Source organism: Syngnathus floridae, chromosome 6 (assembly GCF_059516105.1).
Source record: "Syngnathus floridae isolate MCC-2025c chromosome 6, RoL_Sflo_1.0, whole genome shotgun sequence".
In the NCBI taxonomy this organism is placed as follows: Eukaryota; Metazoa; Chordata; class Actinopteri; order Syngnathiformes; family Syngnathidae; genus Syngnathus; species Syngnathus floridae.
In genome coordinates this window covers 4,667,563-4,692,634 of record NC_142418.1, presented here as the reverse complement: position 1 = coordinate 4,692,634, position 25,072 = coordinate 4,667,563, and the positions used below count along the sequence as shown (strand labels likewise).

At 44.3% G+C, this 25,072-nt stretch overlaps 1 protein-coding gene across 1 annotated transcript in view; it reads left to right on the top strand.

The window, feature by feature from the left end:
- agbl1 (AGBL carboxypeptidase 1) overlaps window positions 1-25,072 on the top strand; it is a 102,794-nt gene that overhangs the window by 17,857 nt on the left and 59,865 nt on the right. Inside the window, exons 4-7 of the mRNA XM_088379867.1 lie at window positions 4,826-4,957; window positions 19,040-19,133; window positions 21,158-21,195; window positions 24,356-24,564. Coding sequence (XP_088235993.1) covers window positions 4,826-4,957; window positions 19,040-19,133; window positions 21,158-21,195; window positions 24,356-24,564 — 473 coding nt within the window. The remainder of the gene's footprint in view (window positions 1-4,825; window positions 4,958-19,039; window positions 19,134-21,157; window positions 21,196-24,355; window positions 24,565-25,072) is intronic.

Genomic DNA, 25,072 nt, shown 5'->3' with positions numbered 1-25,072 from the left:
GAGCAGGTGTGGCTATACTTATTGCCCCCCGGCTGGGCGCCTGCATATTAAAGTTATAAGTCCTAATGATCGTCGTCACACACACATCTGGGTGTGGTGAAATTTGTCCTCTGCATTTAACCCATCCACATGTGATTTTGATCCATCCCCTGGGGGAGAGGGGAGCAGTGAGTAGCAGCGCTGCCGCGCTCGGGAATCATTTGGTGATCTAACCCCCCAATTCCAACCCTTAATGCTGAGTCAATTACAATGGGTCCCATTTTTATAGTCGTTGGTATGACCCGGCCGGGGTTTGAACCCACAACCTTCCAGTCTCAGGGCGGACACTAGGCTACTGAGCTGGTCATTGGGGTTATAGCATTGGAGAGGGTAGCATCCCTCCGCCTTCGGGTGGGGGGACAGGTCCTGACTGTTATTTGTGTCTATGCAACAAATGGCAGCTCAGAGTACCCACCCTTTTTGTAGTCCTTGGAAAAAGTGCTGGAGAGCGCTCCTTCTGAGGACTCCATCGTTCTGCTGGGTGACTTCAATGCTCATGTGGGCAATGACAGTGAGACCTGGAAGGGAGCAATTGAGCGGAACGCTCCCACCGATCTGAACCAGAGCGGTGTTCCATTACTGGACTTCTGTGCTCGACATGGATTGTCCATAATGAACACCATCTTCTTCCGCTTATCCGGGGTTGGGTCGCGGGGGGCAGCAGCTTTAGGAGGGACTCCCAGACTTCCCAGCCACTTCATTCAGCTCATCCCGGGAGATCCCAAGGCGTTCCCAGGCCACCTGAGAGACATAGTCTCTCCAGCGCGTCCTGGGTCGTCCCCGGGGTCTACTACCGGTGGGACATGCCCGGAACACCTCCCCAGGGAGGCGTCCAGGAGGCATCCTGATGAGATGCCCGAGCCACCTCATCTGGATCCTCTCAACGTGGAGGAGTAACGACTCTACTCTGGGTCTCTCCCGGATGACCCAGCTTCTCACCCTATCTCTAAGGGAGAGCCCGGACATCCTGCGGAGAAAACTCATTTCGGCCGCTTGTATCCGGGATCTCGTTCTTTCGGTCACCACCCATAGCTCATGACCATAGGTGAGGGTAAGAGCGTAAATCGACCGGTAAATTGAGAGCTTTGCCTTTTGGCTCAGCTATCTCTTCACCACGACGGACTGGTACAGAGTCCGCATGACTTCCGACGCTGCACCAATCCGCCTGTCAATCTCGCGCTCCATCCTCCATTCACTCGTGAACAAGACCCCAAGATACTTAAACTCCTCCACTTGGGGCAGGATCTCATCCCCGATCCGGAGAGGGCATTCCACCCTTTTCCGACCGAGGACCATGGACTCGAATTTGGAGGTGCTGACCCGTATCCCAACCGCTTCACACTCGGCTGCGAACCGCTCCAGTCAGAGCTGGAGATCACGGCCTGAAGAAGCCAACAGCACCACGCCGTCTGCAAATAGCAGAGACGCAATGCTGAGGTCTCCAAACCGGACCCCCTCAACGCCTTGGCTGCGCCTAAAGATTCTGTCCATAAAAATTATGAACAGAATCGGTGACAAAGGGCAGCCTTGGCAGAGTCCAACCCTCACTGGGAACGAATCCGACTTACTGCCGGAAATGCGAACCAAACTCTGGCATCGGTGATACAGGGACCGAACCGCCCTTATCAGTTGGCTCGGCACCCCGTACTCCCGAAGTACCCTCCACAGAACCTCCCGAGTAACACGGTCGAAAGCCTTCTCCAAGTCCACAAAACACATGTGGACTGGTTGGGCGAACTCCCATGCACCCTCGAGGATCCTGCCGAGGGTGTAGAGCTGGCCCACTGTTCCACGGCCAGGACGAAAGCCACACTGCTCCTCCTGAATCCGAGGTTTGACCTCCCAACGGACCCTCCTCTCCAGCACCCCTGAATAGACCTTACCACGGAGGCTGACGAGTGTGATTCCCCTGTAAATGGAACACACCCGCCGGTCCCCCTTCTTAAAGAGGGGAACCACCACCCCAGTCTGCTAATCCAGAGGCCCTGTCCCCGATGTTCACGCAATCTTGTAGAGGCGTGTCAGCCATGACAGCCCCACAACATCCAGAGCCTTTAAGAACTCCGGGCGGATCTCATCTACCTTGCCACCGAGGCGTTTAACTACCTCAGTGACTTCGATCCCAGGGATTGGAGAGTCCGCCACAGAGTCTCCAGGCCCTGCTTCCACAATGGAAGGCATGTAGGTGGAATTGAGGAGGTATTCGAAGTATTCTCCCCACCGACTCACGGCGTCCCGAGTCGAGGTCAACAGCACACCATCCCCACTGTAAACAGAGTTGACGTTACACTGCACTGCTTCCTCCTCCTTAGACGTTGGATGGTGGACCAGAATTTCCTCGAAGCCCTCCAGAAGTCATACTCCATGGCCTCGCCATACTCCTCCCACGCCCGGGTTTTTGCCTCAGCAACCGCCAAAGCCGCGTTCCGCTTGGCCATCCAAGACCTGTCAGCTGCCTCTGGAGTCCCGCAGGCCAAAACAGCCCGATAGGACTCCTTTTTCAGCTTGACGGCATCCCTTACTGCCGGTGTGCACCAGCGGGTTCGGGGATTGCCGCCACGACAGGCACCAACGACATTACAGCCACAGCTCCGGTCGGCTTCCTCAACAATAGAGGCGCGGAACATGGTCCACTCGGACTCAATGTCCCTCGCCTCCCCCGGGACGTGGGAAAAGCTCTGCCGGAGGAGTTGAAGCTCTTCCTGACAGGGGATTCTGCCAAACGTTCCCAGCAGACCCTCACAGAGCGTTTGAGTCTGCCAGGTCGGACCGGCATCTTCCCCCACCATTGGAGCCAACCCACCACCAGGTGGCGATGTTTGAACATGGTGTTCATTATAGAAAATCCGTGTCGAGCACAGAAGTCCAATAATAGAACACCGCTCAGGTTCAGATCGGGGGGGCCGTTCCTCCCGATCACGCCGTTCCAAGTCTCACTGTCATTGCCCACGTGAGCATTGAAGTCACCCAGTAGAACAATGGAGTCCCCAGAAGGAGCACTCTCCAGCACTTCCTCCAGGGACTCCAAGAAGGGTGGGTACTCTGAGCTGCTGTTTGGTGCATAGACACGAACAACAGTCAGGACCTGTCCCCCTATGCAAAGGCGGAGGGATGCTACCCTCTTGTTCACCGGGGTGAACTCCAATGTGCAGGCGCCCAGCTGGGGGGGCAATAAGTATACCCACACCTGCTCGACACCTCTCACCGTGGGCAACTCCAGAGTGGAAGAGAGTCCAGCCCCTCTCGAGAGGGCTAGTACCGGAACCCAAACTGTGTGTGGAGGCAAGTCCGACTACATCTAGTCGGAACTTTTCTGCCTCGCACACCAGTTCGGGCTCCTTTCCAGCCAGAGAGGTGACATTCCATGTCCCAAGAGCCAGCTTCTGCAGCCGGGGATCGTACCGCCAAGGTCCCTGCCTTTGGCTGCCGCCCACCTCCCACAGGTGTTGAGCCCATGGAAAAGGGGACCCACGTTTCCTTTTCGGGCCGTGTCTGGCCGGGCCCCATGGGCGAAGGCCCGGACACCACACGCTTGCCTTCGAGCCCCACCTCCAGGCCTGGCTCCAGAGGGGGGCCCCGGTGACCCGCGTCCGGGCGAGGGAAATCTGAGTCCATATATGTTTTTCTTCATAAGGGGCTTTTTGAGCCGTGCTTTGTCTGGCCCCTCACCTAGGACCCTTTTGGCATGGGTGACCCTACCAGGGACATGAAGCCCCAGACATCATGGCTCCTAGGATCATTGGGACACACAAACCCCTCCACCACGGTAGGGTGACGACTCACTCATACTGCCGATATTCAAATTTCATAAAAGGTATTGACTGCATGCAAACATAGTCATTTGTAGCTCAATGATGGTGTATGGAACTTTTAGGGGTCAAGCAGAAACTTTACCCCAAAATAATTTCTACCATATTTTTTTAACTACATTTGGGTAGCAGTCAAAGTAAATTTCCCCCAACAAACAATAATTAAAAAGGTAAATTATACTTGCCACTAAATGGGAGTAATTTACAGTCGAGGGCTTGTTTGATATTCCAAACTAAAAACTCTAACACGTTGGGTGAGCACTTGCAATGAAGATTGGACAAACACTAGTGATCCCCAAACACGGGCCGTGGACCACCTTGGACTGGGCATGGCGGGCCACTCATATGAAAGAAAAAAAATTAAAGAAATAAAAGAAAAGAACAACAGCATTTCCGGCTTATTTACTCGGCGAGGGTGAAAGATATTTCAGTTTGAAAAGTGAGCAGATTCTCTGTTACAGTTTTTGAAAACTGACGCTTGACTCATGTCAAGTGTTTTGGCCATGTGACTTATTTATTAGGCTTACACTATATTAGGCGAGTATGAAAGATATTTTATTTTGAAAAGTGAGCAGATTATCTGTTACTTTTGTCTAATACTGACGTGTGACACTAATATTTAATTTAGAAGCTAGCAAAATTAGTAAACAGATGTATTTGGAAAGTTCTTTGCAATGAAAAAATAAGACTCAGTTAGAATTAAAGACAAAAGCCTATGCCAAAGAAAAAAAAGAATGGTGGATTTCACAGACAATACCAGACCACTCACTTGAAATATGGATTCACGACGACAGGTGAATATCACGCACGAATCCCAATTTGCGCAAACGGCTCTCCAATGAGTCCTTCAAAACTGGGCTACAATAAACAAAAAAATCTCCAAATGTATTCACATTTGTGATGTAAAGGTTCAGCAGTTTTTGCAACACAAAAACTGCCTACTTTTATATCCATTACATCATATGTGTTTTTTTCAGACTGTCATATAGGTAAAAAAGCTGAGGAGGCTGGAGCTGTTCTACTGACTCTAAACCTACTCAAAAACAACATTCAACATGCTGGGAGGGCTGAAGCATACCTCAACGTCATCCAAGTTTTTGCTGGATCAGGTAAAACTTAGGTTCTTCCAAAGTATTATAAACCGTGTTTTCTTTGAAATAAGCTTAAAAAAAAAAATTAACATTGATATTGTTAATTCATTGAAACAGTACACAATGGAACTGCTGAGGTAACATTTCAAAAGTTTTGGATTTTCTTAATAGACTCATTGTACATATGAGCGGTACATCTGGTAAAACGTGACAACCATGTAGTCATAGTATGCGCCTTAAAGGTACAGATTCGCTTTTATTCTGAGGATGGCATGTCTGGCTATGACCATTATGTTCCAATGTTGTATGTTCCCATGTGTTAAGTTATCTGAATTCAACAATTTCAGCAGTGGCGAGTGTGTATACATAAAACATAAAATGTTAACTGTCACAACACTCAACAAAGTCTGCAGTCCTCACTTCACACTGAGACAAATTATTCATGCATAAACACTCAAGGAACAAGAGACCACAGAAAGGTTTTGTCCCAACATTGTTCTAGTGCAAACATATTGCAAAGAGGGCCATAATTGGTGAGGTGAAAATGTGTGGGAGCCTACATTCAGCTTCCAGTAGCTTTGATTTTTCACAATCTTTGTTCTAGCCACCTTGTCAAAGTTTGCATATTTCATCTGGTAGTGCCTCTTGATATTAAATTGATATTAAATCTCTTAGCACACTTCTTTTGGTCATTTAGATTGACCAGTAAATCAAGATATTCGCCTTCTGGCTCAGCTCCTTCTTCATCACCTCGGACCGATACAGGGTTCACATTACTGCAGATCTGCTGCTCCATCTTCCACTCACAAAATAACCTCAAGATATTTGAACTCCTCCATATGGGACAGGATCTCATCCCTGACCCACAGAGGGCATTCCACCCATTTCCGACTGAGCAGCGTGGTTTCAGATTTGGAGGTGCTTATTTTCATCCCAACTGCTTAACACTCTGTTGCGAACCATTCCATTGAAAATTGAAGATTGCAGCTTGAAGAAGTCAACGGTACCATATCATGTGTTAAAATCCTGATAAAAATACTGATACCACAACCCAGACACTATCAACGCCTCATCTTCACCTAGAAATTCTGTCCAGAAATGTTGTGAACAGAATTTGTGACAAAGAGCATCCAACCCTCACTGGAAACAAATGTGACTTACTGCCACTATGCGGATCAAACTATGCCACAGGTGGTACAGGAATCGAACAGACCGTATTAGGGCATCCGATTAGGAACCCCTGGCAAGATCCATTAGGGTACACGGATGAATGGCTTTTCTAAGTCCACAAAACACGTTGACTGGTTGGGCAAACGCCCATACACCCTTGAGGGCCCTGTCGAGGGTGTAGAGCTGGTCCATTGTTCTATGGCCTGGACGAAAACCATGCTGCTTCTCCTGAATCTGAGACCCTCCTAATCATCACCCTTGAATAGACCTTACCTGGGAGGGTGAAGAGTGTAATTCCTGTGCTGTTGGAATACACCCTCCCTTTCTTAATAAGAGGGACCACCACCCTGGACTACCAATCCAGAGGCAGTGTTCCCACATTGTTGTAGAGACATGTCAACCATGACAGCTTCACAACATACAGAGGCTTTAGGACATTGCTATTCAAGTAGCAGCCCGCAGGCCACGTAAAGGCCAGAATCAACACCTGAATGGCCCAGCTTGTGGTTCAGCCTGCCTGAATTGAATTACATCCGAGAGATGTAGAGGGTATCTACATTAGATTTAAAACATTCCTGCAGTGTTTGATACAGCAACCCTCATGTAGCCTACCCACATTGCTGACGGTGTTGTTTTGAACCGTGGCTAGTGATGCTAAAAACAGGAGTAGTGGCAAGATACTGGGGGAAAAAACCCATGTCATTTCATTTTTTAAACATAAAAGTGACAATGAAAAGCGTTGAGTCATTAATGTAACTACCGTAATTTCCGGACTATAAGCTGCTACTTTTTGCTCAAGTTTTGAACCCTGCGTCTGGTAGTCCGGTGCGGCGTGTCTATGGATTTTTTTGTTATTTTTGTGATGACGTGATCACTTTCATACACTCGTAAAAAGGACTGCAGTTGTGCAGCATGGCTTTGCTGGGCGGAGGGATATGTGACATGGTCACTGGGAAGAAGAGTGGTGTGTTGATCACATGTCCATCCAAATAGTGCCGTATAATTCACAATAAGAAGAGACAGAACAAGATCAAGATGGGCATTACTGAAGAAAGGAAGCTTTTATACACAAACCCTCATTATAGGGGAATACACATGATTCCGCTTTTAAGTTAAAGGCAGTCGATTTGGCTCTTAATGTCGGGACTAGAGTCTTGTTGCGTCATCCTTTTCTTTCTTTCCCGATCACGTCTACTCTGGAGCTATACGTGTAGCTCGCTAGTTCCGAAGGCTTCAATGGTTTCAGTGCATAGAAGGGAGATGAAGATGTCTCTTATACTGGCTCTTTTTTTACTTTTACTGGTGTTACCGCTGCGTCTCAGTGACTTTTACCGGTATGTTTTTTTATCCAGCCCTATTAGTGCTGTGTTACTTCTGTGTTGCTGCGGTATTACTGTCGCCTCACAGGCAGTGTTTGGAAATAAATGATAAGGTATGTTATTAAAACTTTAAAAAGGCTTTCTGTGTACCGTCTTTCCTTGTAAATAACTCGCGTGCACACTTCTGTGTTGCTGCGGTATTACTGCCGCGTCACAGGCAGTGTTTAGAAAGACATCTTAAAGTATGTTATTAAAACTTTAAAAAGGCTTTCTGTGTACCGTCTTTCTTTATCAATAACTTACGTGCCCATGCGGCTTATAGTACGGTACGGCTTATTTATGAAAAAAAAAATTCCTTGATTTTTTGCTGGTGCGTATTATAATCAGGTGCGGCTGATAGTCCGGAAATTACGGTACATTTCTTGACTTGAAAATTTGGCCAACTGAATTTGTAATTGAATAGCCTTACTTTAGGTACACCGGGTGGATCCTATCTAACCACAGAGCTTTGTGGCTGCGAAGATTTTTAACCATCCTTGTGCCTTCAACCCCAGAGATTAGAGAGGCCACCTCAGAGTACCCAGACCCTGCTTTCTCAAAGGAGAAAGCGTGTCAGTGAAATTGAGATCTTTCGAATTCTCCCCACCGACTCACAACGTCTCGACTCAAAGTCGACAGTGCCGAATCTGCACAAAACACAGCCTTATGGCTGCACTGCTTGTTAATTCTGAGAATTTCCCCGTAGCCGTTCGGAAGCAATATTTGATGGCTCTTGCCATGTTCGAGTCTTTAACTCAGTGACTGTTTGAGCTGTGTTTCCGCTTTAACAGCCGGTACCGATCAACTGCCTCAAATTTCCACAGGCCAAAAAGGCCCGATAGGACTCTTTCATCTGCTTGAAGGCATTCCTTAAGCGGGTTTAGGGATTACCTGAGGGATTTACCGCGACAACAGACACCAACCACTGAGGACAAGAGCTCAGCTTGGCTGCCTCATCAATGGAGCCACAGAAGATGGTCCACTTTGTTTCTATGTACCGGCTTCCACAGGGACAAGGGTAAAGTTCTGGCGGAAGGGGAAGTTCAAACGCTTTCTGACAATTTCTTAGAATTCTGCCAGACGTTCTCTGCAAAACCTAAAAAATTGTTAGGTCACCCTGACCATTGGAGCCAGCACATCACCAGGTGGTGGCAGTTGAGAGCTCTGCTTGACTCTTAAGTGTGCAAAGCATGCGGCCGCAAATCCTATAATGGGGGCACGAGTTGATCACCTTACTGTGGCCTCAGGTGTTATTGCGCGAAGGTCACATACATATGGATAGACACTTATGTTTGAACGTGGTGTTTTTATGGACAATCCATGATGAGTAAAAGTGTCCAGCAGCAAAACAATCCTCGGGTTCTGATCAGGGTGACTATTTCTTACAATCACACCCATCCAGGTCTCGCTGTTCTTGCACATATCAGCATTGAAATGTCCCAGAAGAACAAGGGAGTCTCCATGGAGAGCACTTTCCAATACACCATTGAAGTGCTCCAAAATGGATGGGTCGTTCTGTTTGGCGCAAACATCTGAATATTGTCTTCCACTGTATCGAACACTGCAGTTAAATCCAATAAAACCAGGTACACATAGTCTCTGGTGTCATTTCACTGAAGACTCATAACAGCGTTAACAATGTGCCATCTTGAAACCTGATTGGAAAATCTCCATGAGATTATGTTCATCCAAGAACAATTTTAACTGTGGGCACCACTTTTTACAGAGTTTTAGGGAGAAAAGGGAGCTTGGAAATGGGTACAAAATTAGACGGCATACTTTGATCAAGGTCAGGTTTTTTAGACAGGAGTTGCATGTTTAAATTGTTGGGAGACTGCTGTTTATAATGTCGGAAATTCGATTCACCAATACTTGAGAAAAGCTTTATAAATAAAAGAGAAACAGTTTTTTGGTAGCTTTATCCATCTTACCTTGTATCATTTCTAATGCTGTTGTCAGATTCAGGTAATTTTGGACTATTTGCTCATGCAGTTGAAAGTGGTAAATCATGCCCCACCCTGGCTTGAGAACAACTGAGCCTTTCAGGGATGCTCTTTTTTTTTTTTTTTTTTATATGTAAAATCATGACACTCACCTGTTTCCAGCTACAACAACCTTTTCACCTGTGGAATCTTCCATTTATTTTTATAGGGTTGACAACTTATTTTGATCTTATGATTATTTTGAAATGCTGATTGGAATCCTTAACTCTGTTAATACTTGCTGAGAAATTGAGTTATTAAAACTTCTTTGTTCTGTGCCAAAGTCCTTGCTTGGCTTGTTGTCCAAACATCCATGACTTGTATCTGTTTACACAACCTTGAAAAGAGAGAGTGTCACGGATGGAAATGGAGCCAGGGTGACCAAATGTAGCTTGGACCAGGGTTTATTGAGGGAAAAGGGAGTTGGAAGGGAGGATGAAGGGACAACGGAAAACTAACATGACTTCCTAACAATGCAACAACGGGACTGACCGTCCGACAGGGCTGGCTAACAGAAACAGAACAGAAAGACAGACATGAACAGAAAGACATGAAATAATCCGACAGGGAGTGTCACGCAGACAGGACTTAAATACGAGACATGCAACGAGAGGCAGGTGAGGGTGATTATACTGATCATGGGCGCACAGAAGCGGAGGGGCGAGCACACAGACACGCGAACAGAAACAATGACAAAATGTACAGACAATGGAATGACCGGGGACGAGTCATGACAGAGTGCTAAGACCCTCTGCACTGCCTAAACCAGTTTTCAGAGGTTAACCCAAACCTGTTCAACCTCAACCCCACCCTGTTTTCAATAAAAATGCTCCTGCAAGAGTTGGAGTAACTTTGAGACACACACTATGTGTTTCACAAGTTGTGATGGCTCTTCCCGTTTGCATACGTAAAATGGCCAAACTGTCTCTTGTGGTTCTTGGGAAAGGTAGAATGGCTTTAGTCTCAACTTTTCTGGTCTTTGTTGCTGCTACCCCAACTTTTTGGGAATGTGTTTCAGGCATCAAATTAAAAAATGAGAATATTTGCTAAATAAATGAATAACAAATAAATAGATATACATTAGTTTGGTTATTAAATGTCTTTTAGGTGCGGCGCAATGGCGCACTTGTTAGCATGACTGCCTCACAGTGTAGAGATTGTGGGTTCAGTCCTGGGTCCAGTCCTGTGTGACGTTGGCATGTTCTCCCTGTGCCAGTGTGGGTTTCCTCCAAGTAATCTGGTTTCCTCCCACCTCCCAAAAACATTCATGGTAGGTCAATTGACCTCCAAATTGCCTGTAGGTGTTGTGAGCGTGAATGTCTATGTGTGCCCTGCAGTTGCCTGGCAACCAGTTCAGGGTGTCCCCCGCCTACTGCCCGATTTGTCCGTGGGGACAAAGCGGTTCAGAAAATGAATGTATGGATTTGCAAATCATTGTATTCTGTTTTAATTTACATGTTACATTACACAGTGTGCCAACTTAATTGGAGTTGAAATATTTCACTCAAACAAACAAACAAACAAACAAACAAACAAACAAACAAACAAACAAACAAACAAACAAACAAACAAACAAACAAACTTTTTTCTAATGGAACTGCTAATGGAACCAACATACTTAAATAGATGCACAAAAAACAAAAGATACAATTACGAACACTTCTTTCTACCCATTTTCAGTCTCTGAGCTCCTGAGATATCTGCTTGTATCAGTTAAGTCAGTGGTTCTCAAACTTTTTTCAGTGATGTACCCCCTTTTTATATATTTTTTCAGCCAAGTACACCATGACCAGCGCAACACATTTCTGGTCGAAAAGAAAGAGGTACAGGACTGTCCCATCATTGTTTGATTTATTAAAGTTAAACAACTTGTAGCAATGTACCTGACAGACATATTTATATTTCACCCATTGCATATAGAAACAAAAACGATAAACAGTAAACAGTGACCACCAAGAAGGCATAAACCCTTTCAAAACTCAAATACTGTATGCAGAACACTGCTAATTTATATCAATCTTTCTTGTAATAATCTCTTGCAAGGAAATAAAAATATACAAAACTAAAAATGTGTTCACAAAAATGAATTAACTTAATTATAAATAAATAATATCTTGTTTACGAAATAAATTGATAACCTAATAAATAAAGATTTGCTCATAAAAAATAATCAACTTTAGAAACTTTTTTTTCTCTTAAAATTGAATCGTTGCATTGAACATTTGATTTTGATTTCACAAGCATTGAACAAGCATTGAACAGTCTTGAAGCTTGAATGAGTCTTTTGCACTCATACTAAATTTTCGTGAGAAACATGGGCTTGTACCTCACTTTGTCATCCTTGGTGGCAGGGAGGCAACTGCTGTGATCAAGTTCTTCTCCAGGCTCAGTCTGTTTCTTTGCTTTGTTTTGATCACAGTCATTGCAGAGAAGGAGGTCTCACATAAATATGTGGAGGCAAAGGGCAGCAGCTGCTCCAAAGCTTTCTGTCCCAGCTCAGGGTGCTCCTGCCTCACACACCCCCAAAACTGTGTGAGAGTGGATGTGCCAAACTTCATCTGCAGGCCACGGTCAGATGCCACTTCCATCAGTTTTTCCTGGTGAGTGACAGGAAGCTTGCTTCTCTTTGCTTCAGACAAGAGAAATGGGTTTCTCACCCAATCCAGCGGTGCAGATTTCTCCTCGAAAGCCCTTTATCAAGTTAGCCAAATGTCCCACTATGACTAACTTCACTGGAGCTGTCTCCTCATCTTCAGTGGAGAGAAAAGCATCCACCTGAGGAAAGCAGGTGAAATCCTCCTTGGCCTTGACTTGATGAAGTTGATCACTTTGATGCTGTCGGTCAAAACATCATGCAACACGGGGCTCATTTTCTTGGACGCTAACGCTTCCCTGTGAATCACACAGTGAGTCCACTTAATGTCGGGATTTTCCTTTTTAATCCGCGCAATGAGCCCTTTCGCACGAGTGATGTGCATTCCAGTTATTTTAGGTGAACTGAATCTTTAGAATCAGCTCACTCAAAAGATTTGTTCAAACAAATCGTTCAATGAATGATGTGATTCACTCAGTGAGTGATTCGCTCAATGGGTGATTCGCTCAGTGAGTGATTCGCTCAGTGAGTGATTCACTCAGTGAATGATTCACTCAGTGAACGATTCACTCATTCAATACACGATTCGTTCGTGAACGGGAAGTTACGTCCTTTTCTTCTTCGTTTTGTTTTACGGCGAGGTGGCACCAGCTTCAATGGGCATTACCAACACCGACTGGTTGAAGTTATATGGCGGCTGTGGCTCAGGCAGTAGAGTGGATCGTTTAGTAACCGGAGGGTTGACAGTTCGATCCCAGCTCTGTCACAGTCACATGTCGTTGTGTTCTTGGGCAAGACACTTCATACACCTTGCCAGGTCGCCATTGTTAATGAGAAAGTGTTCCCAATTGGCTTACCTGCTAAAACATTGGAAAAAAAATAAAAGAACGAATCACTTTAGGAAGTGATTCGTTCACTGAAAAGATTTGTTCTTTTTAAATGAATCGTTCACTCACTTGCCAACACTATTTCGCACTGCCCGTCAGTGATGCAGCCGCATCTGTACAGACTCTGCTGCAGGATTTCCAGCAGCATCTGTACAGACGCTGCTGCAGGATTTCCAGCTGATACAATTTTCAGAGAAAAATGCGTTAACGACATTAAAAAGGCCCTCTCCGGTTGTTTTCCCCTCCAGAATTTTGCAGAAAAGTATGTGTTCACAAATGTCGGCAGTCTCAAAGTATCTCACAAAAGCAACAAGCTGTGCATTTCCACTGACATCTGTGGATTCATCCAGCTGGAGTGAAAAGGAGTTGCCAAGTTTTCTCACAACTTGTTCAACAATGTCTGCACCCATTCTGTCTATTCTGCGGCAAACGGTGTCATTAGACAAAGGCTCAATTTTTAATGTATCTGCAGATTTTTTGTTTAGCATAGTTTCGGCCAATACAACAGCGGCGGGGAGCAGCAGCTCTTCAGCTATGGTGAACGTTTTTTTTTTTTTTTTTTTGCTTTAGCTACAAGAAAAAAAACGCATAAGAAGCCTTCAGGGCTTTGGCTGATGTAGTGGAGGATTTTCGCATTGTGTCTTGGGATGACTTGAAGTCAGAAAGTTTCCTCCTGAAGAACTCAGGTGGCTTACCAACATGGCATCCGTGTTTTGTGGTGATATGCCGCCAGGCATGTGCCGGCCGGCTTCATGCTAGCGTTGGCTAATTTCTCCCTGCAAAAAAAGCACAGCGCTTTGGGTGGGTTACAACTTGTGGACGTAAATCCCATCAAACAATAGTCTTGCATGTACTGTCGGTACTTCGTCGGCTCTGGTTTTGCCTTCATTTTTAATTGTTTCTCCGTGTTTTCAACAGCCGCATCGATCGCTGCTACGCTTTAGCCACATCTCCATGTTACAGTGCGTCATCAAGGCAACCGCAGGTGACTGCTATTGGTTTGTGGAGAGTCCGTTTATTAAGGATTAAAATTGAATACTGAATATAAAACATACATTTGTATTTCATCAAACTTTTTATAACTAATTCTCAAGACCATTAGGCTTAGTGTCTTTTTTTTTTTTTTTTTTTTTTATACCAGTATATATTTTTGTAAAATCTCACGTACCCCCAGGGGTACGCGTACCCACATTTGAGAACCCCTGAGTTAAGTGGCCCCTTGTTATTTCGACCATTTTGTCAAGCACAACTGTGACTGGACTTAGATTGTCCTTTCCTTATTTATGGTACCATTTGGCACACTTACCAGTTTAAACCAGTTAAGACTGTGGAGTCACACATCAGGAAACTCGTGCCTAGGTGTGACTAGTATAGTTAAGACTGTGGAGTCACACATCAGGAAACGCCAACAAAAGGGTTAAGTTATACCACACTCCTGCATAAGTGAGACCAGTAGAGTATAAGGACAGAGATAATTTTGGACCCATTAGACTTTCTTCAGCACCCATGAACGGTTCCACAGCTGTGTACCGATCTTCTTGACATCCATCAAATAGTCAAACTGAGAAATGTTAGTCTTCTGGTCGTTAATGTTCATAAAGAAAGCATTAAAGAATAGAGATGATAGAACTGGTGTTTCCATGGATTGTTTCATATTCAAAGGGAATTCCTGAAGTCACAGGTTCCTTATTTAAATGCAAATTGTAAGAGTTGGTAAGAAGCTAAGAACAGATGCAGTCCCAATTATTGTATGCATAGTCGTGTATATAATTTATTTAGAATTATTGGCACTCTCGTTTCCATTACTTTCATGTGATGCTTCAATTTAAGTCACATTGTGTGTCAGTTTTTTAACGCAGTGTCTTCATTTGCTATCCAAATGGGCTTGTTTGGATTTATGAGGTCGAGGGTGTATGTGATAGCAACAAGGCGAGAAGACTGTCAGCATGTTGAAGCAGTTACCGTTTTTTCCGGACTATAAGTCGCTCCGGAGTATAAGTCGCACCAGCCATAAAATGCCCCAAAAAGTGAAGAAAAAAAAACATATATAAGTCGCTCCGGAGTATAAGTCGCATTTTGGGGACAATTTATTCGACAAAATCCCACACCAAAAACAGTCATGAACGAGCAACAACAGGCTAAACGATAGCAACAACAGGCTAAACGATAGGTATGCTAACGTGACAAACACAAACAAAGACTTGAAGTCAGAAAGTTTCCTCCTGAAGAACTCAGGTGGCTTACCAACATGGCATCCGTGTTTTGTGGTGATATGCCGCCAGGCATGTGCCGGCCGGCTTCATGCTAGCGTTGGCTAATTTCTCCCCGCAAAAAAAAAGCACAGCGCTTTGGGTGGGTTACAACTTGTGGACGTAAATCCCATCAAACAATAGTCTTGCATGTACAGTCGGTACTTCGTCGGCTCTGGTTTTGCCTTCATTTTTAATTGTTTCTCCGTGTTTTCAACAGCCGCATCGATCGCTGCTACGCTTTAGCCACATCTCCATGTTACAGTGCGTCATCAAGGCAACCGCAGGTGACTGCTATTGGTTTGTGGAGAGTCCGTTTATTAAGGATTAAAATTGAATACTGAATATAAAACATACATTTGTATTTAATCAAACTTTTTATAACTAATTCTCAAGACAATTAGGCTTAGTGGTTTTTTTTTTTTTTTTTTTTTTTTTTTTTTTTTTTTTTATACCAGTATATATTTTTGTAAAATCTCACGTACCCCCAGGGGTACGCGTACCCACATTTGAGAACCCCTGAGTTAAGTGGCCCCTTGTTATTTCGACCATTTTGTCAAGCACAACTGTGACTGGACTCAGATTGTCCTTTCCTTATTTATGGTACCATTTGGCACACTTACCAGTTTAAACCAGTTACGACTGTGGAGTCACACATCAGGAAACTCGTGCCTAGGTGTGACTAGTATAGTTAAGACTGTGGAGTCACACATCAGGAAACGCCAACAAATGGTTAGGTTATACCACACTCCTGCATAAGTGAGACCAGTAGAGTATAAGGACAGAGATAATTTTGGACCCATTAGACTTTCTTCAGCACCCATGAACGGTTCCACAGCTGTGTACCGATCTTCTTGACATCCATCAAATAGTCAAACTGAGAAATGTTAGTCTTCTGGTCGTTAATGTTCATAAAGGAAGCATTAAAGAATAGAGATGATAGAACTGGTGTTTCCATGGATTGTTTCATATTCAAAGGGAATTCCTGAAGTCACAGGTTCCTTATTTAAATGCAAATTGTAAGAGTTGGTAAGAAGCTAAGAACAGATGCAGTCCCAATTATTGTATGCATAGTCGTGTATATAATTTATTTAGAATTATTGGCACTCTCGTTTCCATTACTTTCATGTGATGCTTCAATTTAAGTCACATTGTGTGTCAGTTTTTTCACGCAGTGTCTTCATTTGCTATCCAAATGGGCTTGTTTGGATTTATGAGGTCGAGGGTGTATGTGATAGCAACAAGGCGAGAAGACTGTCAGCATGTTGAAGCAGTTACCGTTTTTTCCGGACTATAAGTCGCTCCGGAGTATAAGTCGCACCAGCCAAAAAATGCCCCAAAAAGTGAAGAAAAAAACATATATAAGTCGCTCCGGAGTATAAGTCGCATTTTGGGGACAATTTATTCGACAAAATCCCACACCAAAAACAGTCATGAACGAGCAACAACAGGCTAAACGATAGCAACAACAGGCTAAACGATAGGTATGCTAACGTGACAAACACAAACAAAGAGCTGAGAACGGGCCTGACGTAACATATAGAGTGATTAAGGACAATTATTACATGAATAACATGTTTATAAAACCATCGGTGTCACTCCAATTCATTAAATAGCAACAACAGGCTAAACGATAGGTATGCTAATGTGACAAACTCAAACAAAGAGCTGAGAACGGGCCTGACGTAACATATAGAGTGATTAAGGACAACTATTACATGAATAACATGTTTATAAAACCATCGGTATCACTCCAATTCATTAAATAGCAACAACAGGCTAAACGATAGGTATGCTAACGTGACAAACTCAAACAAAGAACTGAGAACGGGCCTGACGTAGCATATAGAGTGATTAAGGACAACTATTACATGAATAACATGTTTATAAAACCATCGGTGTCACTCCAATTCATTAAATAGCAACAACAGGCTAAACGATAGGTATGCTAACGTGACAAACACAAACAAAGAGCTGAGAACGGGCCTGACGTAACATATAGAGTGATTAAGGACAACTATTACATGAATAACATGTTTATAAAACCATCGGTGTCACTCCAATTCATTAAATCCATCGATCGTTCTTTGTCAACAATGGGTGCGCACGGCTGAGGGCGCTTGCACTTCAAAATATTCCACAGGCTCATATAACGATAGATAAACTATATTTCAAATAACTATAATACAAGCCAATAATATTATCAAACCATCCGTGCACTTTAAATCCATTAAATCCATCGATCAAATTCCTCGTCCTTTGTCAACATCGCCGCACGTGCGCCCTGACGTCAGCCTCGTCTTTATTCCACAGATCTACTATATAACTATATTGTAGCATTAACAAAGTACAAGGATAGACGTGGGTTTGGTAAACGGCTCTTTATTAAACAAAACAAACGTCCAAGCGTGTGGCGGCCTGGACTTCCAGACACAAGAGCTCCATGGCATAGGACCAGGTGTGCATAATGGCCATGTCCGAGCCCCATGCACCGTTCGCGGACAGCCACTCGGCCGAGCGCCGGCCCCCGACTCAGTAGAGTAGGACCGGGCGTGCGTAAAAGCCATAATAGTTTTTCAAACCTTCTATGTCACTCCAAATCCTTAATTCCTTCAAACTCTTTGTCCTCCGTGTCACTTAGAAATGATCACCGCTAATGATGCCGGTAGTCCTTATGTGGGTACGTTTGTATGACTGACGTCACTTGAAATAGTAATCCATTGGTACATCACGGGTCTCCAAACTTTCTTTCTGCTGCTCGATGACTGTTTTCAGCTGCATATTTTACAACTTGAAGTTTGTAACCTGCAAAATGAGTTTCTTTTTGGTGCCATTTTTCTTAAGCCCACCCAGTTGATGAGTCACGGCCAACAGTGAAATTTAGAGCGCCCTCATCCAGTTTTGTCTGAAAATCTATTTTTTTTGTTTGTTTTATCAAAGTCTGCTTTATCGTCGATTTTTTTTTTTTATATATACACTAAGACACACAAAGAGATTGAAATTACGTTCCCACTGTCCCTTGGTGCAACACAAAAAAACCCAAGAAGGCACAAACAATGAATAAATAAGAGTGTTGAATAAATGATAAATAAACAAATAATAATAAATGATAATAATAAATATAAGAGGAGCAAAAATGGAGCAAGTGTACATACAGCAGACAGTGGACTTGGATATGGTGCTTTAAAGTGTTAATTGCTTTATTTGATGTGTTCTCTTTTTTTATGTTTTGAATATGTTCAAGCTAAAGATATAAAAGCATGTGAAGTGATCAACTATACTAAAAATAACATGGGAAGTGGTCAACTATACTTGTAAGTAAGTGATGTCTTAATGATCAAGTAAAAAATTGTGAAAAAAAACATATATAAGTCGCTCCTGAGTATAAGTCGCCCCCACACCCAAACTATGAAAAAAAACGTGATTTATAGTCCGGAAATTACGGTTAGTGTGTTGAAAAGTCTGGAATAGCTGGATTAGCCTGTATGGATGGATACATTTATATTGTAAGAATTTCCTCAATTTGTCCAACATTTGGGAAAGATTTTAAATCTGAAATTAATGGAATATGAATCCAAAATGTAACAAGCATAGAGCATAATCCTTGGAACAAATGATAGAGAAGAGTGGGTGACTAACTCAAGTGTCTTTTGGGTGTGGAAACCATGGACCACACATGACAGCTGTGGTCAACTGCATTATCGACAGGTGAATTAGGCATTATGATGAGCTCTTGGGGAGAGCTATTAGCAACAGCAAAACAGACAGATTAAAAAAATACTTCTAAGCAGCACTGGGGGATCATGAGACTTTTTTTGTATATCAGTACCTTTTTCATTTGTATCTTTTCATGTGTTACAGTTTCCACATCAAAACATATTGGATCAAACCAAGGGCTGGATATCGTCTACAACCTTATCCCTCGCTATACCCTCAAGAATCGGCAAACAATTAAGTATGTACTAAATGAACACTTGCATACATTCTCTACTGCCTGGACTCGAATGATACATTCTATTTCTAACTAATTGTAGCACAACACACTATGATGCTCTCAGAAATACCTTGGGCTCTGCTTCTTGAAAATTCCACGGTGAATCTCAACTCATGATTAGTTGATAATAAAAAATGAATATTCATTCTGGTGCTGCATTCCGTTATAAATTTATTCAGGGGAATGTGTGTTACAGCTGCTAGGTCACCTAATGTCCAGTCTATTTCCAGCATATTCACATAAATTTACTGGGAATGTCTGGTAGAATCCCCTGCCACAAAAATCTTCAAATCTGACTTCGGGAAGAATTTCACCCACTATCCAGGCAAGGCAGAAGACATTGAGTCTGAGTGGACCATTTCCGCGCCTCCATTGTTGAGGCAACCGACCAACCCGACCCTGCTGGTGCACAGGAGTGGTAATGGATGCTGCCAAGCTGAAAAAGGAGGATTATTAGGCCTTTTTGGTCTGTGGGTCTCCGAAGGCTGCTGACAGGTATCAACTGACCAATTATACAACAGCTTTGGCAGTCATCAGGAAAAAAATGTGGGCATCAGATGAGTTTTATGAGACTCTGAAAAATGACCTCCGGATTCCTTTAAGGAAATTCTGGTCCATCATCTGGCATTTTAGGAAGTGAAAGCAGTGACCAATTGACAGTATGTAGACTGGAGAAGAGGAGCTGCTAACCACTATTCGAGACAATGTGACTCGGTGGGAAGAACTCGATTTTACTAAAATGTCTTTCCTTGAGGAAACAGTCTGGGAACTGTGAAGTGGGGACTGTGAGGTGGGGTCTCATCACTGATATAGTACATAAAGCACCGTGAGAGCAAAGCCCGTGGGGTGGATAAGATCTGCTTGGAATTTCTAAAGATCGTCCTTGATCACACGCTTCTACATCAGGTGGACATGGGGGATAGTGCAGACCAGGATAGTGTTCCCCTTTTTTAAGAAAGGGGACTGGAGAGTGTGTTGCAACTATAGGGGATCACATTGCTCAGCCACCCTGGTAAGGGCTAATCAGCAGGCTGTTCAGTCCCTGTACAACCAAAAAGAGTTTGGTTCGGATTGCAGACAGTAAATTGGATTTGTTTCCAGTGAGGATTAAACTCTGCCAAGGCTGCCCTTTGTCAGTAATTCTGCGCATACCTTTCATGGACAGCTTTTCTATTTGCAGCCCAGGCATTGAGGAGGTCTGGTTTGGTGGTCTCAATGTTGCATCTCTGCTTTTTTATGTGGTACTGCAGGCATGTCCTTTTTCAAGGCGTAATCTCCAACTCTCACTGGAGCGATTCTCAGCCAAGTATGAAGCAGTTGGGATGAAAATCATCCCCTCCAAATCTCAGACCATGGTCCTTAGTCTGAAAAGGGAGGACCCTCTCCGAGTTAAGGATGAGATCCTGTTCCAAGAGGAAGGTCTTGTTCATGAGTGAGGGCAGGATGGAAGAGATTAACAAGCGAATTGGTGCAGCGTATGTGATATACATTGATCTGTCATGGTGAAGGATATGAGCCAATGGTTATGAGCTGGTCAGAAAGAACAAGGTCCCAGTTACAAGTGCCCTAAATGAGTTTCTTCCATGGAGAGAGAGATTGAGAAGCTCAGTCATCCGGGAGGGACTGAGTGGAGCCGCCGCTCCTCCATGTTGAAAGGAACCAGATGAGGTGGTGAGTGCGTCTGGTTAGGATGCCTACCTGATAAGGATTTCCGGGCGTTTTCCGCCATTAGCAACCTAAGGGCGACCCTGGATACACTGGAGAGGCTGTCTCACTGGGAATTCCTCTGGATCCCCCTGGAAGAGTTGTAATAAATGCCTTGGAAAGGGAAGTCTGGACTTCCCCGCCAAAGCTGCTGCCCCTGCAACCGAACCATGAGATAAGCAGTAGAGAATGGATGGCAAGATGGATGCAATAATAAATAATTTCAAAATGCTGTTTTGTTACCTTTTTGTGAGTCAGACTTGATTATTTCTGTTTTACAGGGCATCCATTATTGCATTCGCTGCTCTGCTTTCCTCAAGTAAGTTTGTCCAGCCATTTACCATCTAACAGTAAGACTTAACATGATTTATATATGGTCATTGTCTCCACAACAATTGGCTTTAGTCAACATGTTTTCTTTTGGTGTACTTCATTGCATGGTTAAATAATACAGGATGTGTAAATTGTCTTATTTGGTCATAGGGGCCTAGTTTCAGTGACACAAGGTACTGTGGTATTGGCCAACATCACATTCTAGAATCATCTATATTGTATAAAATGACTTTAGAATAAAAGGGGGAAGCAGTGCATCGTTAACACTGTTTACAGTGGGGACGGTGTGCTGCTGACCTCGACTCGAGACATTGTGAGTCGGTGGGGAGAATACTTCGAAGACCTCCTCAATTCCATTGTGGAAGCAGGGCCTGGAGAATCTGAAGTGGACTCTCAGATCTCTGGGGTCGAAGTCACCGAGGAAGTTAAAAAGCTCCTCGAGGGCAAGGCCTCGGGGGCGGATGAGATTCGCCCGGAGTTCTTAAAGGCTCTAGATGTTGCGGGGCTGTCCTGGCTGACACGCCTCTACAAAATTGCGTGGACATCAGGGACAGTGCCTCTGGATTGATAGACTGGGGTGGTGGTTCCCCTCTTTAAGAAGGGGAATCGGAGGGTGTGTTCCAACTACAGAGAAATCACACTCCTCAGCCTCCCTGGTAAGGTCTATTCAGGGGTGCTGGAGAGGAGGGTCCGTCGGGAGATCGAACCTCGGATTCAGGAGGAGCAATGTGGTTTTCGTCCTGACCGTGGAACAGTGAACCAGTTCTACACCCTCGGCAGGATCCTCAAGGGTGCATGGAAGTTCGCTCAACCAGTCCACATGTGTTTTGTGGACTTGGAGAAGGCATTCGACCGTGTCCCTCGGGAAGTTCTGTGGAGGGTGCTTCGGAAGTACGGGGTGCCGAGCCAACTGATAAGGGCGGTTCGGTCCCTGTATCATTGATCCCAGAGTTTGGACCGCATTTCTGGCAGTAAGTCGGATTCGTTCCCAGTGAGGGTTGGACTCCGCCAAGGCTGCCCTTTGTCACCAATTCTGTTCATAACTTTTATGGACAGAATTTCTAGGCGCAGCCGAGGCGTTGAAGGTGTCCATTTTGGTGACCTCAGCATTGCATCTCTGTTCTTTAGCAGACGATGTGGTGCTGTTGGCTTCTTCAAGCCATGATCTCCAGCTATTGCTGGAGTGGTTTGCAGCCGAGTGTGAAGCGGTCGGGAAGAAACTCAGCACCTCCAAATCTGAGACCATGGTCCTCAGTCGGAAAAGAGTGGAATGCAGGATGAGATCCTGCCCCAAGTGGAGGAGTTCAAGTATATTGGGGTCTTGTCACAAGCGAGGGCAGGATTGAGCGTGAGATCGACAGGTGGATAGGTGCAGCATCTGCTGTGATGCGGACTCTGTACAGGTCCGTCGTAGTGAAGAGAGAGCTGAGCCGAAAGGTGAAGCTCTCGATTTACCGGTCGATCTACGCTCCTACCCTCACCTATCGTCACGAGCTATGGGTCATGACAGAAAGAACAAGAACCCTGATACAAGCGGCTGAAATGACTTTCCTCTGCAAGGTGTCCGGGCTCTCCCTTACCGATAGGGTGAGAAGCTCGGTCATCCATGAGGGACTCAGAGTCGAGCCGCTGCGCCTCCACGTTGAGAGGAGCCAGATGAGGTGGCTCGGGCATCTCATCAGGATGCCTCCTGAACGCCTCCCCGGCTAGGTGTTCCAGGCATTTCCCACCGGCAGGAAACCCCGTGGAAAACCCAGGACGCGCTGGAGAGACTATGTCTCTCGGCTGGCCTGGGAACACCTTGGAATCCCCCGGGATGAGCTGGACGGAGTGGCTGGGGAGAAGCGTCCCTCCTAAAGCTGCTGCCCCCGTGACCCAACCCCAGATAGGTGGTAGAAGATGGATGGATGGATGGTTTTTAAGGTGTGGTGGATAAATACAACAAAATAAAATGATACGACCGGCATAAATACAATGGTATTGTGGTGTCGAAGGAAAGGAGATGGAGGAGGTCTGTCGCAAAAGACTTTGCTGTACATACTCGTAAAACGAGGAATAGGAAGAACAATGGAAGTGCATTACCACAAACACCACGTTACCAACACACTATTCAACTCTTAGTTCCATGGGGGAATTCTGTATGCAAACACCACAATATAATATAATAATAAACCTTGTGTACTCCTACGCAATTTTACTCGCAGCGTCCTCATAAAATTGTACCAACAAGTGGTTTAGGAGAGAATCTGGTTTCAAAATAAATGATCGTTCAGACTCAGATAGATAAAATGCCGGGCCTCGGACCGTTGTAGTAGGGGGCGAAACCCCAATTAAAATGTTTTTGTGCTTTTCACAAACCAAACTTAACAAGAATGTATCACTTAAGGCCCCTCCACCCCTGTAGCCAACAAAATCGTGGGCCGGTACGACGATCAAAAAATTAGTAAGATGAACGATTTAATACTTAGAAAATTGAGTCGCTTCCAAAAACAGACAAAATGTTATATTTCAATATGTTGAAATCCAATGACTTTGATGTAAACGTTGAGTAAAATCAGATTAAATTAAATCAGCAAGAAGAACAGCTGTTAAAAAAACAAAATACTAAAATCCAAAGCGAAACATCCACACATGCTACCATTTTTACTGTTATAATTTTTACTGCAACAGTGGATGTTCTTAAGTACATAAACTACATTTGAGCATTATTCTGTCAGATACAAACTACAGCTGGAAAACATGCTGATATTTTCTGTGTTTGTCCTGTTTCACTGTTCCTGTTTTCAACAGAAGATAACATCTGCTCAGCAGTGACCAAGGGTTCTTTCTGTGTCTGGTCTCTTACTGCTGTATGATGACAGACAAAAATATGTTGAAATCCACTGACCTTGATGTAAACGTAGAGTAAAATCAGATCAAATTAAATCAGCAAGAAGAACAGCTGTTAAAAAAACAAAACACTAAAATCCAAACAGAAACAGCCACACATGCTGCCATTTTCACTGTTACAAATTTTACTGCAACAGTGGATGTTCTTAAGTACATAAACTACATTTGAGCATTATACTGTCAGATGCAAACTACAGCTGGAAAACATGCTGACATTTTCTGTGTTTGTCCTGTTTCACTGTTCCTGTTTTCAACAGAAGATAACATCTGCTCAGCAGTGACCAAGGGTTATGTGTCTGGTCTCTTACTGCTGTATGATGAATGGCACAGTAAGGACACTAATCACTCTGCCACTGACATCCTCCAGGCACTGCTGCATTGCTTTTGTAAAATTGCACGCAGTGCTCTGGGCAGAGACAATTTAGTGTCCCATGGAGGCATACGACTTCTTTATCATACTACTCAGGTACTACTTTTGCCACTCCTCTTCTTTCTTCTTGTCCTACTAATACTACTACTTCCACCGACTCCTATTTTACTCATTACCGCAACAATCAAGACACAAGATTATACAATTATATGGAACATGTGATTCTGTGTGACCTGAATGCTTGTGGTGCACATGGCTCAGGCAGTAGAGCAGATCTGAGTCACGTGTCGTTTTGTCCTTGGGCAAGACACTTCACGCAACTTGCGTCCAGTGTCACTCAGACTGGGTGCACACTGGGTCAGAGGGGCCGGAGGCGCACACTGGCAGTCACGCCTCTGTCAGCCTGCCTCAGGGCAGCTGTGGCTACACATGTAGCTTACCACCACCAGATTGTGAATGGGTGTGTGAGCGCTTTGAGTACAATTGTTAAGCATCTTTGAGTGTCAGAAAGAGCGCTAAACAAGTTAGATGTATTTTTTTTTACTGGAAATATATATTGTTACTGTAGCTGTTACTGTTTGGCTTTGGTTTGATTTATTGGTTG